The 14,140-nt window shown below is 42.9% G+C and overlaps 1 protein-coding gene across 1 annotated transcript in view; it reads right to left on the bottom strand.

Moving 5' to 3' along the window:
• Positions 1-14,140, bottom strand: part of SNX24 (sorting nexin 24) — a 197,461-nt gene that overhangs the window by 66,416 nt on the left and 116,905 nt on the right. The window contains exon 3 of the mRNA XM_040344308.1: positions 7,906-8,010. Coding sequence (XP_040200242.1) covers positions 7,906-8,010 — 105 coding nt within the window. The remainder of the gene's footprint in view (positions 1-7,905; positions 8,011-14,140) is intronic.

Genomic DNA, 14,140 nt, shown 5'->3' with positions numbered 1-14,140 from the left:
ACTTGTATGGGAAAAGGACTGTTAAGTACTTACAAGCGGGGCCATTAATATTATTTAAGACAACGTTCAAAGTTTTTAATAGGAACCCTGAAAGGGCTGGTATTTTCTGCTGGGATCAGATACTATACAGAAAGACTTCAGCTTCAATGTTTCCTCTTTCCCTCTGTTATGTGCTTTTAGCCTCCATTATCACAGAAAACCCAAATGTGGCTCCACAGGGACAAGCTATTCCTATTTTGTCTTATATTTTTCTATTTAAACAGCATTACAAAGGAAATCAATACAGATAATTGCAAGAAAAACTAGATCAAGCAATTTTTCAAATTTATCAAGGACGGATAGTGAAAAAGCAATGAAAACAGAGCCTGTGCCCACACCGTAGTGCTACCGTGCATTTGAAATGTTTGTAGAATTTATTTTAACGCATCATTTACATTTATAGCCAGCTCTTTGTAATACGGGATGTTAAAAACATATTTAACTTTATAACTTAGAAGTAACATTTCAATCCCAAAGATGACGTAGACTCTGGTAACTGTTCCCAAAAAAGATAGAAAAAGGACTTGTCACGAGTATGGCCTGTGGTCTCCCCCTGTAGATGTTTTCCACATTACTGACTTACTAGATCTTATTTTACACGGAATCTGTGTGGAAGCCATCTTGGTAGAAAAGCAAGACTTTCCCTTCTCATTTCAGACAACCTCCTTGGGGACTGGTGATCTGATGACAACAAGCAGCAGGAGGGGTTGAGAATGCAGACCTACAGAATGGTTGAAGCGGCAAGATCCTGGTACTGCAGGTCCTCAGGCACAGCTTGTTCTCCAGCAAGAATAGTGAGTAGCATAATAGTGACAGTCCAATCACTATCCTAGCAATCAGAGGCAATGCGCCTTACCACCCAATCTTATGAGACGAGCAGAGGGAGTGGTTCCCATATGATCTCACTGCCAAATCTCCCTCCAAATCTTGCAAGACTAGCAGTCACAGTGTAGATATCTCACACTGCAGATATGCGGCTATAAAGCACAGGAGTTTATCAGCACCTGGAAGGGCACCATTTTCCAGGAGCTATTTTAGCCATAGGATACATTCTTTCGGGAACTAGCGGTATTTAGGCCAAGTATAATTTCTGATTCCCTATGTGGTAAATGCAGATGAAGGCCTGGGGATCTTATTAATCTCCTCTGGTGGTGCCCAAAACTCCATCGATACTGGAGAAAGGTCCTCTCCATGCTCAATTGAGTATTCCAGGCGACGGTTACCTTCAATCCTTTTTACTGCTTACTTGGAATTCTTGAGGAGGTGATCCCAGAGGTGATGACCAGAGTAGCCTTCTCTAGGGCGCCATTTCAGGCCAGGAAAGTAATTCTTCTAGGCTGGAAATCTACAACCCACCCATCAGTTAAAACATGTATGAACCATATGGGGAACACATTTCTCCTAGAAAGATATATTTACCAACACAGGGGCTGGCTAAGCAAATTTGAAAACTTTGGTCTCCATGACTTAATACCCCTGGGTTGTCCCCCAGGGAACTGGTCCTGATGATAACTCTGCAATGCCCTGCAGGATGACTTAACCCTGGGGGACTCAGGAGTGGTATAGACGAAGTATATATCTTTATATAGGTCCCACACCCTTACTGCATATTTATGCTGCTTGATGTAGTCAATAGGGCTGGAATATGTTTGACAGAATGAAGATGCAACAGAGGTCTGTAGATCACTTTGGATTGCGAGTTGTATATGGCCATGTATTGTCCCACACGGGACTGGAAATTCTGTACTTGCCTATTGTACTTGGTATTTTCTAAATAAAACCTTTTCTGATTTAAAATAAAAAAATAATATATACACAAGTGTATGCAACTTCTGATAAATCAAAATAAAACTTTCATAAAAAATAAAAAAAATGGAACGTGGGATTAAATGACAGGGCAGGCAGCCATTTACCACAGATTCTTCCAAGCAATACAAACTATTTGGGTTTTGCTTGCCACAAATGGTCCATACAGAGGTTTCCTGAGAGTTGTAACAAGAATGTACAAGAGTCAGAGGTTCTCATTGTCACCAATATATAAGCATTTCAAAATTATGAAGAATCACACATAAATCTCACTAAGTAAGCATAAAAGTGCATCCATATATAATACACAGAATATGTCAGTATACACAAATCTTCTTATGTGCAAAGAGCTAGAACAATAAAGTGCTAGTGCTCTTCCAATAACCAAAAGCCAGATGAAAGTAACCATCATAGAAGGCATCCACTTAGAAACTTCAGTGATATTAACTCCCAGTGCTGCAAATCATTCACTGTGCAACTAAAGTGTTGTGGTCCTTCACCCTTATGCACTCACAAGATGGCTAATGGGCATATGGGCATTGGCATAGAATGTCAGCCGTTCATACAAGCACATGGACAGAAAGGCAACAGTAACTCAAATAACCACTCGTTACAACCAAGGTATGCAGAATATGATCTCTAAACGCACAACACGTCGAACCTTGAAGCAGATGGGCTACAGCAGCAGAAGACAACACCATGTGCCACTCCTGTCAGCTAAGAACAGGAAACTTGGGCTACAATTCGCAGAGGCTCAAAATTAGACAATAGAAGATTGGAAAAAAGTTGCCTGGTCTGATGAGTCTCGATTTCAGTTGCAACTTTCTGATGGTAGGTTCAGAATTTGGCGTAAACATAAAAGAATGGATTCATCCTGCCTTGTATCAATGGTTCAGGCTGGTGGTGGTGGTGGTAGTGTAATGGTGTGGGGGATATTTTCTTGGTACACTTTGGGCCCCTTAGTACCAACTGAGCATCTTTAAACGCCACGGCCTACCTGAGTATTATTGCTGACCATGTCCATCCCTTTATGACTACAGTGTACCTATCTTATGAGGGCTACTTCTAGCAGGATAATGCAACATGTCACAAAGTTAAAATCATCTCAAACAGGACGAGGAGGTCACTGTACTCCAATGGCCTCCATGGTCACCATATCCTAATCCAAAAGAGCACCTTTTTGGACGTGATGGAATGGGAGATTTGCATCATGGATGTGCAGCCGAAAAATCTGCAGCAACTGTGTGATGCCATCATGTCAATATGGACCAAAATCTCTGAGGAATGTTCCAACACTTTGTTGAATCTATGCTATGAAGAATTAAGGCAGTTCTGAAGGCAAAAGGGGGTCCAACTACTAGCAAGGTATACCTAATAAAGTGGCTGGCGAGTGTAGGGCAGTATTTATTTCTTTAAAAGAGCCATATAAAATATTATACAGGTTCCACGTAGAGACAAACAAAATAAAATTTGTCTGGACTTACTAAGATGGCTTCCCACCCAGAAACGGCAGCGTGACGTCAGCATGCAAGGCCCCACCCAACATGTTTCCTGCACACGCACTTTCCTGCACATGCACTTCCTGAAGGAATACGCCTAGATGCATCAGGGGATACATTTGTACGGATTTTATTTTGTTTGTCTCTACGTGGAACTTGTATGATGTTTTATATGGCTCATTTTTGGAAATAAATACTGCACTATATACCTTATCTTTGAGCTCCATGCGATGAGTGCTTTCTGCACAGGGCCCTGGTTGGACACAAACGATCTGGAGTAGGGATGTGAGAAAGGACTCCATGTGCCTGTATGAACGGCTGACATTCTATGCTAATGCCCATTAGCGATCTGATAAGCGCATAAGGGTGAAGGACCACAGCTCTTTAGTTGCACAGTGAATGATTTGCAACAATGGGAGTCAATATCACTGAAGTTCCTACGTGGATTCCTTATATGTTATATGGGACTTTCATTGGACTTTTGGTTATTGGAAGAGCACTAGCACTTTGTTGTTGTATCTCTTTGCACGTAATAAGATTCTCGTATACGGTTATATTTTGTTTATTATATATTGATGCACTTTAAAGTTTATGCTTACTTATTGAGATTGTATGTGTGATTCATCATACTTTTATGCACTTTATATTAAAGCAGTGCACTTTTTGTTTTGTTTATTTTTACTGTAAGGTTGTGTGCCATTTTTTGTGCTAGTCGCTTCCCTCTGGGAGCTCGCTTGTTTTTCTATTGAAATATATTAAATACGTGTTATTTTTCTCATATCTATTCTTGCCTTTCAAATATCCAATATTTGTCAAGCAGATCTTTCTGTTGCCTTTCTATTTCTGAATGGCTAAACAGTGTATGAATGAGGACCAAAGTGCAGTAAAGATAAATCCTGTGAAGAAATTCTGTCTACATCTTTAAATACATAGCGGAATGAATATCCAGTGTAAAATGGGGCTGTGAAAAAAAAAGATTGCAGTGCAGTATCCTCTCTAAAAAGACAGAGCTCATCTATGAGTTCGTTGATGTAATGTTTTTTGGCCACATAGATTATACTTAGGCCCCTTTCACAATGGGGCGGGAGGTGCAGTGGCGGTAAAGCGCCGCTAGCGGGCAGTTTTACCCCTGCTAGCTGTCGAAAAAGAGTTAAAAAACAAAACAGAAATGCACCTCGGAGGCACGTTGCTGGCGGTATAGCCGCGGTGTCCCATTGCTTTCAATGGGCAGGAGCGGTGGAGGAGCTCCAAAGATGCTGCTAGCGGGACTTTTTTATCCATCCTGCCAGCGCACCGCTCCAGTGTGAAAGCCCTTGGGGCTTTCACACTGGAGACACAGCACCTGCTGTTTCAGGTCAGTTTGCAGGCACTATTTTTAGCGCAATAGCACCTGCAAACCGCCCCAGTGTGAAAGGGGTCTTAGATTTCGCCTTTTAGATCAACAAAATGTACCAAGAACTATGTAGAGAGCCCCAGACTGGATATTTACTAAAAAGGTTTGATCATATTAGATTCACTACACAGCGATTGGTAAATTTTGCTGATCTAACATAACATATCTGTGTAAAATCTACCTGTGGGCCAGCTTGACTTTACCAATGCATGTGACAATACACAATTACCTGACCTTATAATCTAATCATTTCAAATGCTTGAAACTGATTGCTTAACGGTTTGGTTGAATTTGACAGCATCAGCAGATGATGGTAGAGCACCGAATTATTTACCCAATTGTTTTCTGAAAGATACGATTCTTTTATAAACATATGTGCATGGTTTCTACTGTTGTGTGGCTGACATAAGACATCCTCTTACATAGTTAGTCAGGTTGAAAAAAAAAAAAAAAAAAAAAAAGACACTAGTCCATCTAGAAAAAAAAAATATATATATACAATCCTTCACCCACGGTTGATCCAGAGAAAGACGAAAATCCCCAGCAAAGCATGATCCAATTTACTACAGCAGGGGAAAAAAATTCCTTTCTGATCCCCCGAGAAGCAATCGGATTTTCTCTGGATCAACGCAACCTATAAATGTTAGTACCAGTGGCGGAACTACCACCATAGCGACCAACGCGGGCGCTATGGGGTCCGCAGCTGAGTGAGGATCAGGGGGGCCCGGTGAGGATAAGCAGGGCCGGCGCTACCACTAGGCAGATTAGGCAGCCGCCTAGAGCGCTCAGCCGCTGGTTATTCTACTCCCGCACGCACTGTACAGAGCTTGCAACTATCTAGCAGGCAGCTCTGACATGTGTTAAACAGAGCCGCCCCCGCCGCGCGCGGTGCTCTCTCCACTCTGACATGTGTCCAGCAGCTATGCAGTTCCCCCCCCCCCCCCAGAGCGTCCTCCGCTCTGGTGTGTCCAGAAATTCCTCCTTTCCGCTCTGAGATCACAATGTCACATGATCTCCACACTTCTCCCGAGTCCCGCTATCCTCTGTCCAATCCATTATGTCTGCCCGGAGCAGCTACAGACTTCTCCGGAGGCCCATCCCTCCTGTGCACTCGTCTGTGAAGGGGAGGTGGGCGGGAAGATCCAAAACAAGCAGCCACACGAAACACTGCTGAATGATGAACCAGTGAGATTATTCTGGTAAGTGAGTGAGCTCTTTCACTTACCAGACTCTGCTTCCTTCTCTCTCTCTGATAGCCCCCCTCTCTGTCTCTGATAGCCCCCCCTCTCTCTCTGACAGCCCCCTCTCTCTCTCTGACAGCCCCCCCTCTCTCTCTCTGACAGCGCTCTCTCTCTGACAGCCCCCCTCTCTCTCTGTCTGACAGCTCCCTCTCTTTCTCCCCCTCTCTCTGACAGCCCCCCTCTCTCTCTGACAGCCCCCTCTCTCTCTGACAACTCTCTCCCCCTGACAGCCCCCCTCTTAAATTTACTGCAGATTACCAATTTATAGATGGGTGGCTGCATTAGTTTTGTTTTTAGTTTTTTTCTTTTATATTCACCTGGTGATCCTGCTAGTAAGTCTTATGTTTTTCAAAAGAACGAGCTGTCTTGCAGATGTAGCAGTTAGAGGGTTAAATCAAACCATTTAACACTGGCAAAAGGGGTGGAATCAGGGGTAGACCCAGTGGGGGCGGCAAAATTAGGTTTCGCCTAGGGTGTCAAAAATCCTTGCACCGGCCCTGAGGATAAGAGCATTGCCGGCATGGTCTCCCAGCCAGCGGAAGAGAGAGGAGAGGAAGAGGCGAGCTGTCCGTATCAGCAGAGAGCGGAATTGCCTGCTGTAATAGCTTTCATTAGAACTTCCAGTGTTCCCGGGGGGCATGTCACATAGCTCCACCTCTTGGTCCGGCACCTTTGATCGACAGAACGCCGGTCCAGTGTCGGACATGTGACGTCATCAAAGGCGTTGGGCTAAGAGGTGGGGCTATGTGACGATGAGCCCCGGGAAGACAGGAAATTCAAATGAAAGCTATTACAGCGGGCAATCCCGCTCTCTGCTGATCTGGCCGGCTTGCCTCTTCCTCTGCACAGGTGAGGCTGTATTGGGCACAGGCAGGCCAGGCTGTATTGGGCACAGGCAACGCTTTATTGGGCACAGGTCACGCTGTATGGGGCACAGGCAGGCCAGGCTGTATTGGGCACAGGCAGGCCAGGCTGTATTGGGCACAGGCAGGCCAGGCTGTATTGGGCACAGGCAGGCCAGGCTGTATTGGGCACAGGCAGGCCAGGCTGTATTGGGCACGGGCAACGCTGCATGGGGCACAGGTCACGCTGCATGGGGCACATGACACGCTGCATGGGGCACAGGTCACGCTGCATGGGGCACAGGTCACGCTGCATGGGGCACAGGTCACGCTGCATTGACACTAGGGCGGCTCTGGGGGGCCCCATACAACATTTTGCTATGGGGCCCTGTGATTTCTAGTTACGCCCCTGGTTAGTACCCAGTTATATTATGTACATTTAAGAAATAATCCAGGCATTTTATAAAGCAATCTACTGAGCTGGCCAGAACCACCTCTGGAGGGAATCTATTCCACATTTTCACAGCTCTTACTGAGAAGAAACCTTTCCGTATTTGGAGATTAAATATTTTTTCCTCTGTATGGGCTAGCTGCCCACTTGTCCTCAGTGTTGACCTTAAAGTGAATAACTCAAACACCAAGTTCACTATATGGACCCCTTATATATTTGAAAATGTTAATCATATCCCCCCTTAAGCTCCTTAATAAATTAATTTCCTCTAATCTTTCCTCATAACTGAGCTCCTCCATGCATCTTATCAGTTTGGTTGCCCTTCTCTCCACTTTCTCCAGTTCCCTGATATCTTTTTTGTGAACTGAACTGAACTGCATATTCCAGATGAGGTCTTACTAATGATTTGTACAGGGGCAAAATTATATCTCTCTGGAGTCCCTACCTCTCTTATACAAGAAAGGACTTTGCTCGCTTTGGAAACCGTAGCTTAGCATTGCATGCCATTATTAAGCTTATGATCTACCAAAACCCCCAGATCCTTCTCCACTACGGATCCCCCCAGTTGTACTCCCCCTAGTATGTATGACGCATGCATATTCTTAGCCCCCAAGTGCATAACTTTACATTTTACCTGTAAATACATCTCCAGTCCTTGTCGCCTCTGCTCCAGCACCTTAGGGACCCAGTTTCGAACATGTTTTGATGGCATCTCTGGTGTTTTAATAGATTTCTTCAGCTGAAAAAATAAATAAAAATGTAACATTCCATTTAAGGAGGAGGGGTCTATTCAACTTTCAAGCGTTGTTGAAAAGGGTCTGAATATTTAAAGCATAGCTTACGTCGCTCGTCGTAAGGAGTGCTTAAAGCATAGCTTTCCCTTTTGGGTAGAGCTTCGCTTTTACATGTGATATTTCAGTTTTTATTTTTAATAAATTTACAAATATTTCTAAAGTTTTGTTTTCACTTTGTCATTATGGGGTACGGAGTGTAGATTAACTGCTTACGGACTGCCCACCATAAATATACTGTGGCAGGGCGGCCCAGCTGCGCAAAACAACGTACTTGTACGTCGTTACTTCTTCTTGGGTCTGGGGCGCTCACCCCCGGAGACCCACTCCCACTGCGATTGGATACAGCGGGAGCCAATAAGCGGGTCGTTCGTAGGAGATGCAGAACGGTGGTCTGCCTATGAAATCAAGGCAGACCTTCGTTCTGCCACAGAGGAAGAGAGAGATCTGGGATTCCTGCTAATCAGGGACACAGATGTCTCTCTTCCTCCAGTCAGTGAACCCCTCCCACCCCCCCTAGTTAGAAAGCATTCCCTAGGAGAACACTCAACCCTTTGATCATCCCTGATGTTAACATCCTTTCTGCCAGTGTCATTTATATAGTAACACTCATAATTGTATTGGTGTCACTGGTCCCAAAAAAGTGTCACTTATTGTCAGATTTGTCCGAGAGAGAGAGAGAGAGAGAGAGAGAGAGAGAAAAAGAAAGAAAGAAAGAAAGAAAGAAAGAAAGAAAGAAAGAAAGAAAGAAAGAAAGAAAGAAAGAAAGAAAGAAAGAAAGAAAGAAAGAAAGAAAGAAAGAAAGAAAGAAAGAAAGAAAGAAAGAAAGAAAGAAAGAAAGAAATGGCTGATTGCCGCCATTACTAGTAAAAATAAAAATGCCATAAAAATATCCCATAGTTTGTAAATGTGATAACTTTTGCGCAAACCAATCAATATACGCTAATTGGGATATTTTTTACCAAAAATATGTAGCAGAATACATATTGGCCTAAATTGATTTTTTTTACATATTTTTATTGGATATATTTTATTGCAGAAAGTAAAAAATATTGTTTAATAAAAAACGGTTGCTCTTTTTTATTTATAGCGCAAAAATTAAAAAACCGCAGAGGTGATCAAATACCACCAAAAGAAAGCTCTATTTATGGGAAAAAAAGGACATTAATTCTGTTTGGATACAGTGTCGCACGACCGCGCAATTGCCAGTTAAAGTAACGCAGTGCTGTACCGCAAAAAATGGCCTGGTCATTAAGGGGGTAAAACCTTCCGGGGGTGAAGTGGTTAATGAAAAAAAAATGTTAGCAACTGTAGTATCAGGCTGCAACTTAACAAAAATGAAAAAAGTGAAGGGAGTCGGTAGATTGACTTCTGTACAACCACTGTCCCCATACATGGATCTAAACTGAATCGATCCTTGCGGAATTGGCCGAATTTCGATCCATGTATGGCCAGCTTTCCACAGGCCTGTTTAAAAAAAAAAAAAAAGCGATCACTGCAGGATATTTACAAAGTTTCACAGTCCTTTCTTTTTCTTCCCTTAATATCGGTGTACCAAGGTCCTCTGCTATGAATAATATTATCCCACACACAGTTAGAGAATCCCATTAAAGTATTTCCATTACACTTTACAGACGTGCCACAAATTCATCCGATTTGTCAGTGAAATTACAAACAATGTGCCATGTTGTAGTTGTCCGCAGTATATGATACCGTATGATAGTGTATCAGAGTGAAGTGAACCATTATTGTTTCTATGCAAATGGCGTCACAGACAAGCCCATCGGTTACTAATGCAAAGAAGTTATCCACTTTAAATCCCATCTGTATCCAAAGTTTATGCTGTGTGACAGGCTCACATCACATCTAGCTCCTGCATGTTTTTTTACACACTAAGGTCTTTTTCGGTTATCGATGTCAAGGAAAAAACATTTTTATCCCTTCCCTTCACTTTATAAAAGTGTCAAGCCATCAAAGGGTCATCATAGCAGCTGCTGAAGCTGCTGACAGGCCATGTGGGTGAGTGATGAATTACACTGGATGAAAAGCGACAAACCTGAAACAATACAGGTGTCCCGAGTACCAGGAGGCCACAAGATAAATGCTCCATGGACAATTCTCTGGGACTAATGAACAACGGTGTCTACGCTAGGGAATCCCATTCTTCAAGATTTCTTTTTTAGGATCAGTCTGATTTCTTGCTCGATTTCCTTTATTAATATATCAAAGACGATGACAGATCATAAAGAATTAGAAGAATCTAAAATAGAACTAATCAGTAATTCTGTTGCACATAAACCGGTCTATCTGGGACAGAATGGGGGAGAGTTGCTAAAACTGACGCACACGGAATCTAATGCAGCTGTGCACAGCAACCAATGAGCTTCCAGGTTTCATTGTCAAAGCCGAACTAAACAAGCTGAAGTTTGAACCAAATTGGATACTAAGCACAGCTGCACCAGCTTTTGCACTCTCCAAAAGCATTTCTTCTTCAGTAAGTTCAGATGATGGCCCCTTGTGTAAAGTCAATATTTCTAAAGTTAATATCTGTCCGTGACCAAGTATGAGTGAGTATCAGGGAAAATACTTTACCTGCATACAGTGGTGTATTTAGGTTGTGTGCTGCCCTAGGCCTGACTAAACTCCTGCACCCCCTAATTTAAATATGACCCACCCCTTCCTGTCAAGGCCACACCCCTTTCTGTTTAACACCCACCCTGAAATTTTCGATTGGGGGACACTAGTTCTGAGGGCCTGGAGGGGGGGCATTTGATTCCCTTAATTTGCATAGATTTTCTCTCACTTCCTGTTTGGCTATGGGGCAGGAAGTGAAGGGAAATCTCTGCAATGGGACAGGGATGGTAAAAAATAAACTGACAGGAGCTATAACCCTCCCTTACTCCATCCAAAATGAAAAAAAAAAAAAATGTTGCCTATAGTTCTACTTTAATCACAAATTTCTGATAATTTTATGGAGAGGACTAAGAAGATATAACCATGACAACGGTGCAACAGAAAACATATAGCACAGTGAGGAAGGTTTGTGGTCCAGGAAGATGGGACAGTCAAAATTTTAAGCATCAACCACCCCCCCCCCCCACACACACACACACACACACACACACACACACACACACACACACACACAGTTGTGGAATGCCAGCCGCCCGCATACTGGAAGCAGTGTGGCCGCTTTAGGGGGGCGCTAGACTAATTTGCCTCTCAGCCCAGTCCACCCCATAAGACTGGCGCTACACTAACAGTGTAGCACAAGCCTGCGGGGACTCTTTCCGTGCTGCCCCAGGCCTGGGCCTTGTTGGCCTAGGCCAGGATACAGCGTTGTCTGCATACTCTTCAGTTAGTGACTACCAGGCAACTTGTATTTGAATATTTAAAAGCCAGAAGCTGAAGCCTCTACGTTTTTCTTCCAGAGAAGGCATCCCAGAACCCAAAAACATACTACCACCTTCAAACACAAAGTTCCATAAAGACATGGATGAGCAAGTTGGGGTAGAGGAACTTAACTGGCCTGCACAGAGTCCTGACCTCAACCCGATAGAATAGCTTTGGGAGGAATTAGAGCGGAGACTGCGAACCAGTGCTTCTGTAAGAATGGTCAAACATTCCCATGGACACACTCCTAAACCTTGTTGACAGCCTTCCCAGAAGAGTTGAAGCCGTTATAGCTGCAAAGGGTGGGCCAACTTAGTATTGAACCCTACGGACTAATGCCGCGTACACACCATCACTTTATGTGATGAAAAAAAACGACACTTTCTGTGAAGTAAAAAATGACGTTTTTGAAACTTCAATTTTCTAAGACGAAGTTGCCTACACACCATCGTTTTCTCACAATGATCTTGCAAAGTGAGGTTACGTTCCACCACGTTTTACCATTGAAGCTTGCTTCTGGGCATGCGTGGATGAAAAAACGTCTTAGAAAACGACGTTTTTTGCTACACACGGTCAATTTCTGTGAAGTAAAAAGTGCACTTTTGAAAAACGACACATAAAATTGAAGCATGCTTCAATTTTTTTCTGTCGTTTTTTACAAGACATAAAACGACGTTTTCCCCCACACACGGTCAATTAAAGTGACGTTTTTAAAAACGTCATTTTTTTTCATCACATAAAGTGATGGTGTGTACGCGGCATAAGACGCCAATAAAGTTCATGTGTGTGTAAAGGCAGGTGTCCCAATACTTTTGACAATATATTGTACAGTGCGAGCTCACTGTAAATGGATTAAACACACTTTATTTTTGTTCTCCAATCCAGCACAAATTTAGGGTGAACTTTGGCACAGTTAGGCCTCCTTCGCATGGATGGTTAGCTGCATTCTCCAGATTCCAGCTGCAGATTCCTCCAGCTGGAATAAGAATAACCAAAATAGTGCAATGCTACCCCCCTATATTACGTAATCTAATGTGTGGAAGTAAAGAAATACATCCCAAATCACTGAGGTGACTTCATAATAAATATTGTAACAGATATTCACTGAAAAAATGTCAGAATATTAAAATGTTACTAAACCTACAACAGTAAAATCTGTATGTATATGCAGCATAGCATGCTTGTTATACTCCCTGTGGAACTTAAGGTGTTATCCTCTGCATTGTGTAAAAATAATCTTTGATCCTGTATGCACAGATCCTCCCCTCCTGCAGGGTTTCTCCAGGAAAGGCCAGATAAGAGAGTCAGAGTGGTACCCATGCACAGTTTTGTCTCTATTGCTGGAGAGAATATTTCCTTGTTGAGCTGAGCTTTTTAGGTCACATGATATTGACATCACACATGTGGGCGTGTACACAAATTCTAAATGACAGCTCAATGCCTCCCTCCTACACCACACACAGTGTTTAAAAAAAGAACATGGATTATCTGCCTCCCATAACAGCATGAGGACACAGGCTGTAGTGGAAGACTCCGCACTCGGGCAGACCCTGCAGTTTATCACGCGACTGTGGTATACAGATCAGCCAAAAAAGGTATATAATGACTATATTTTAATGCAAAAACAAGATTTATAAGTTGGGGGGGATGGGGCGCGCAGATGAACTATTTTCCTATTACTGGGTTAAGTAACAATTTAGTATAACATATAAAACATTTAAAGGGCAACTCCACTTTCATCGGGGAAACAAATAGCAAATAAAAAAAATAAACACTTCCCGACCGCCGCACACATATATATACACGTCGACACAATGGCACTCCTGGGCAGAAGGACGTATATATACGTCCCCTTTAAGGAAGCGCCATTGCGCTCGCGCGCATGCCCTCCGTGAACCCAGCCATGGGGATACGCGCGATCATCTCACGGTGAGGAAGAACGGGGAGATACTTATGTAAACAAGCATCTCCCTGCTCTGCCTAATGACAGTGATCACCGCTTCCTGTAATCGGAAGAGGTGATCACCGTCTTGTCACACACAGCCCATCCTTCCTACAGTAAAAAACACTCACTAGGGCACACTTAACCCCTACAGTGCCACCTAGTGGTTAACTGCCAGTTTCACAGAAATCGGTGCATTTTTATAGCACTGATCGCTGCAAAAATGACAATGGTCCCAAAAATGTGTCCGCCATAATGTCGCAGTCATGATAAAAATCGCTGATCGCCGCCATTACCAGTAAAACAAAAACATATATATATTAATAAAAATGCCATAAAACTATCCCCTATTTTGTAGACGCTATAACTTTTGCGCAAACCATTCAATCAATAAACGCTTATTGCGATTTTGTTTAGCAAAAATATGTATAAGAATACGTATCAGCCTAAACTGAGGAAATTTTTTATTTTTTTTATACATTTGTTGGGGATATTTATTATAGCAAAAAATAAAAAATATTGAATTTTTTTCAAAATTGTCGCTTTATTTTTGTTTATAGCGCAAAAAATAAAAACCGCAGAGGTGATCAGATACCACCAAAAGAAAGCTCTATTTGTGGGGGGAAAAATTACGTCAATTTTGTTTGGGAGCAACGTCGCACGTTCGCGCAATTGGCAGTTAAAGCAACGCAGTGCTGAATCGCAAAAAATGGCCCGGTCATTTAGCAACAAAATGGTCCGGG

Source organism: Rana temporaria, chromosome 1 (assembly GCF_905171775.1).
Source record: "Rana temporaria chromosome 1, aRanTem1.1, whole genome shotgun sequence".
Classification (NCBI taxonomy): domain Eukaryota; kingdom Metazoa; phylum Chordata; class Amphibia; order Anura; family Ranidae; genus Rana; species Rana temporaria.
The sequence above is the reverse complement of the archived record's forward strand: the minus strand, read 5'-3'. Positions and strand labels throughout refer to the sequence as shown.